The 4459-nt window shown below is 44.4% G+C and overlaps 1 protein-coding gene across 1 annotated transcript; it reads right to left on the bottom strand.

Annotated features, from left to right (window-relative positions):
- Nucleotides 1–2913: 2913 nt before the first annotated feature.
- LOC102740959 (free fatty acid receptor 2-like) lies at nt 2914–3903 on the bottom strand. Its single transcript, XM_006730756.2, has one exon. The coding sequence runs from the start codon at nt 3901–3903 to the stop codon at nt 2914–2916; it is 990 nt and encodes a 329-aa protein (XP_006730819.2).
- Between the last annotated feature and the right edge of the window lie 556 nt (nt 3904–4459).

The following is a 4459-nucleotide window of genomic DNA, read 5'->3' as shown; positions in this document are numbered from 1 at the left end:
GACTGTTAACAAGCATTCCTTCTGCATGATGGGTATATGCATATTTGTTAGGATCCAGCCCTGCGTTGGACTCTCTACTTAGTGGGGTGTCTGCCTCTCCCTCTGTCTCTGCCCCGCCCCCTGCTTGTGCTCTCTCTCCCTCTCTCAAATAAATAAATAAAATCTTTTAAAAAATCCTAGGAAGAAGAATGGCATGGTTTTACATTTTTGCAGACCTCTTTAGGCCTCTAGCTTAATAGAAGGCAACTATATTCTCATAGCTGCTTTGCATTCAGTGTGTTGTAATATCACATGTTAGATAGCTTCTGAAAAACTCCACTGTGCATTCATTCGTGGAAGGATGTGAGTGAAAAAAGCAATTAGCATCTTAATATCATTATGAAAATAGTCTTGAGCTCTCAGATCCCAGAAAAGTTCTCTGGGTCCCCAGGGGTCTACAGACCATACTTTGAAAAGTGCTCTCTAGGGCCACCTGGGTGGCTCAATTGGTAAGTGTCTGACTCTTCTTTTCAGCTCAGGTCATGATCCCAGGGTCCTGGGATTGAGCCCTGTGACGGGCTCTGTGCTCAGCGTGGAGTCTGCTTGGGATTCTCTCTCTCCCTCTGCCCCTTCCCTTCCCCGCACTTGAGCTGTCTCTCTCTAAAATAAATAAAATCTTAAAAAAAAAAAAAAAAGGAAAGTGCTCTCTAGAACTCACATAGTTGAATGCCATCCGGACGTCAAGGGAAGAAGGAAGAAAGGGAGGGAGGAATCAACTAAGGAACTCTTAACATATTAAAGTATCTAAAATGACCACTAAAATAATAAAAACAGAGCTGATGATTTCCAATTCAGTAATACGAGAAATGAAATAAAACAACTTAATCCCAAAGGAAAGCAAGAGGAGAGAAAAAGGAAATATTAGAAGGTGAGGAAAATAGCACAAAATAAGATGGTAGGTGTTTTGGTTTTTTTTAAATGTATGTGTTCACTGTGATAATTCATCTGGCTGCTCATTATTAGGCCATTTGCGGTATGCATGTAGATTTCAGTATGTGGGTGTACTTCCTGGAAGTGTTTAAAATAAGATAACAGAAATAAATGCAAACATATTGGAAATTATTATTATATAAATATAAATGAATAAAAATGGCATAGGTAGAAAACAAATACTGTTGAATTGTCAGACCAGATTATAAAACCTCCAGCTGCTATGTATCATTGCTTATAAAAGATGCATCTGAAACCTAAGGATATAGGAAGCTGGAAAGTAAAAGGAGGGACCGAGATGTGCTGGGCAAATACTAACCCCAAAAACAAGTTGGCATGGCTATATTAATCTCAGACAAAATTTTAAGGCAAAAGGAATGACAACCATTTTATTTCACCAGGAAGACTGAACTATGGGGAGAAACAGACAAGTTCATTGTCACAGGAAGAGCATGTAACACACCTCTTCATGTAACTGATAGATCAAATAGACAAAAAGTAAATAAAGGTTATAAAGATTTGAACATCACAGATCAACAGGTTTGATCTAAGGCGTTCAGAGACCACATGTACCCGACGGCTGTAGAATCTATGTTCTTTTCACAGATGGAACATAAGGTTGACTATATTCCAGGAATACAGCAATTCTCAACAAATTTCAAAGAGCTGGAACCATTCACACCATATTTTCTGGCCGCAGTGCCATTTAGTTAGAACAGAGTAACAAAAGGATCAAGAAAAAAAAAATTGTATGCTTGAAAATAAAGAAAATTTCTAAACTTGAGTCAAAGGAAAAATGATCATATGGAAATTGGAGCCTGTTTAGAACTTAAAATAATGAAAAATTATGCAAATCCAAACTGGTAGCATCCCACTGAAGCTGCCCATCGAGGGAGATTTATATTTATAGTCTCACATCCTTCGGTAGCAGAGAACAAAGGCTAAAAATGGATGAATGTTAACTTTAAAAAGTTGGAAAAGGAGCAACTGAAAAGACTCAAAAAAGTACAAGGAAGGAAACAAACCAACATTAATGAAATAGAAGGTGTGTATAAATGTCACAGAAGGCCCTTGGTTTTTGAAAAGACCAAGTTACAGACATCTGGCAAGATTAATGACAGAAAAAGAAGATACAAATACACAATGTTGGGGATTGAAAATAGGATGTAACCACTAAAAATATCCTGACCCAAGTTTCTTCACACCAGCACTGACTCTTCCCTCAAGGACTGTTTCTCTTCTGGCCTGTTTCATAGACTTGATTCAGCAACTGCTTTGGTTGGGGGGCTAGTCATGCAGGCTCACATGGCAGGATCCTGTCTGGCTGTCTAGACTCTTTTTTTTTTTTTTTTAAGATTTTATTTATTTGAGAGAGAGTGAGAGAGAGCATAGTGCATAAGTGGGGGGAGGGGCAGAGGAAGAGGGAGAGAATCCCAAGCAGGCTCCACACCCAGTGTGGAACCTGACACGGACCTCAATCCTGTGACCCTGAGATCATGACCTGAGCTGAAATCAAGAGTTGGATGCTCAACCGACTGAGCCACCCAGGTGCCCTTTGCTGTCTAGACTCTTGCCTGTGCTGGATGCTCAGACCTAAAGCATGGAACACCTCTCCCCCCGCCTCTGAATCAAGGACAGAACAAAACAGCTCTGCAGTAGTTGAAGGAATGCTACCATCTAACGGATACTGCATGGGGAAAGAATTTCAAGGATCAAAGGGCTGTGGTTTACCATGAAGCAGTGCCAACTACAAATAAGGAAATGTCATAACCCCCAGGAAACAAAACAAGAGCACTCACTCGATGGATAAGTTGGACTTGAGATGTCCACTGCTCTTCTTTGCCTTGTAAGCTAAGCACAGGAGAAGTCACCTCAGTTCCGTTTCATTGTTCCCCTTTTTGAGCCCTCCCTCCTCCCCCAGAATGTAACAGCAAGCTGACAAATTTAGTCTCCTGTGAAGTTGACATTGGCCATACCTAAACTCCCATCTTCTCTCTCTGCAGCTGGCCCTCCAGCTCTTTTCCTGCAGTACACTGACAGTGAGGTACCCCAGCTCTGCAGACTCCGTAGCCTTTTATCAAAGGCTTTGCGCACAGCTGAGGAGGAGAAGTAGAAAATCAAGGGGTCGACACAAGCATTGAGAGCACTGAGCAACACCGCGCACACCCTCCAGGGTTCACTCTTTCTCTGGACAAACCCCACCACATGAGACACATTATAAGGCCCAAAGCAGACCAGGAAGTTGAAGAGGGTCACAGCGGCCAGCCCCATGGCTCTCCAGTGCTTCTGCGTTCCCACTTGGGGTCTGGAGAGCATGATATGCACAAAGCGCCTGTAGCAGAAGATGGTGACCACCATGGGGATGAAGAAGAGGACAAGACACAGCTCTAGTTGCACAGGAAGCAACACGTTCAGCTGATTTGTGGTGAAGTTCTCATAGCAGACAGGGAGGCCTTTGGCATCACCCCCCACGTTGTCAGTTGGTAAGTAGTGGACGATGATCACAATGCTGCAGTGTCCGAAGGACAAGAGGCAGGAGACCAGAGAGGCGATCACTCCATACACGGGCTTGCGGGACAGCTTGTACTGCACGGGGAAAGACACACTGCGGTAGCGCTCGATGCTGATGCCCATCAGGAGCCACGTGCTGTAGTAGATGCTGCTGTAGAAGCCAAAACCTGTAACGGCACAGAGGGCATCCCCCAAGGGCCAGTGGAAGTTGTACGCAGCCTCAGTCATCTTGAAGGGCAGCAGCAGCAGCAGCAGGAGGTCCGCCAGCGTCAGGCTGAGCAGGAGGATGTGGATGGGGGCAGGGTGGGGCTGGCGGACCTGTCCCACAAAGGCCCGTAGCGCCAGGAGGTTGGCAGGGAGACCAATGAGGAAATATATTATGTAGACAGAGAGAAGAACACTGTTTTGGGGATTTGGGGCCATCCTTCCTGAAGAGATGAAAGATGAAGTCAGAATCCTCTCTGACCATGGGTTTCCCAGCCCCAAACCAAGGTGAATGAATCCATTCTCAGCTTCATTGCATCTCCCCTTCCTGCCTTACTGAGTGGTTATGGCTAACCCCTCAAACTGAGTACTTCTGCTTCCTGTATGTCATGGAGAAAGAAGGCCTCCTTGCTTCCCAACCAAATTATTTCTGGAAGGAAGGAAGAAAAGGAAAGAAGGAAGGAAAGAAGGATGAGTCTCCTAAGGATTTTGATGTCTTAGAAGCTCCCACAGGAAAAGTTTTGAGATCCAAGTCCCCACTAGAAAGGGCACTTTGTGAGAGCAGTGACATCCTCTGTCTTGTTCACCACTCTGTCCCTAGGACCTAGAATTGTACCTGATGCATAGTAGGTGCTCAACACTCTCTGTTGATAAATGAATGGCTATATGAACAGAGGGGAAGGAAACAGCTGCTTCATCACCAGGAGGGACTAAACCTGAGACTGTGTCTGAATTTCTCCCAATTTTGCTCAGCCTGCTTCTGGCTCCCTCCTCC

This window comes from Leptonychotes weddellii, chromosome 16, assembly GCF_054177405.1.
Source record: "Leptonychotes weddellii isolate Sample4059 chromosome 16, ASM5417740v2, whole genome shotgun sequence".
NCBI lineage: Eukaryota > Metazoa > Chordata > Mammalia > Carnivora > Phocidae > Leptonychotes > Leptonychotes weddellii.
This window is presented reverse-complemented; position numbering and strand designations above follow the sequence as displayed.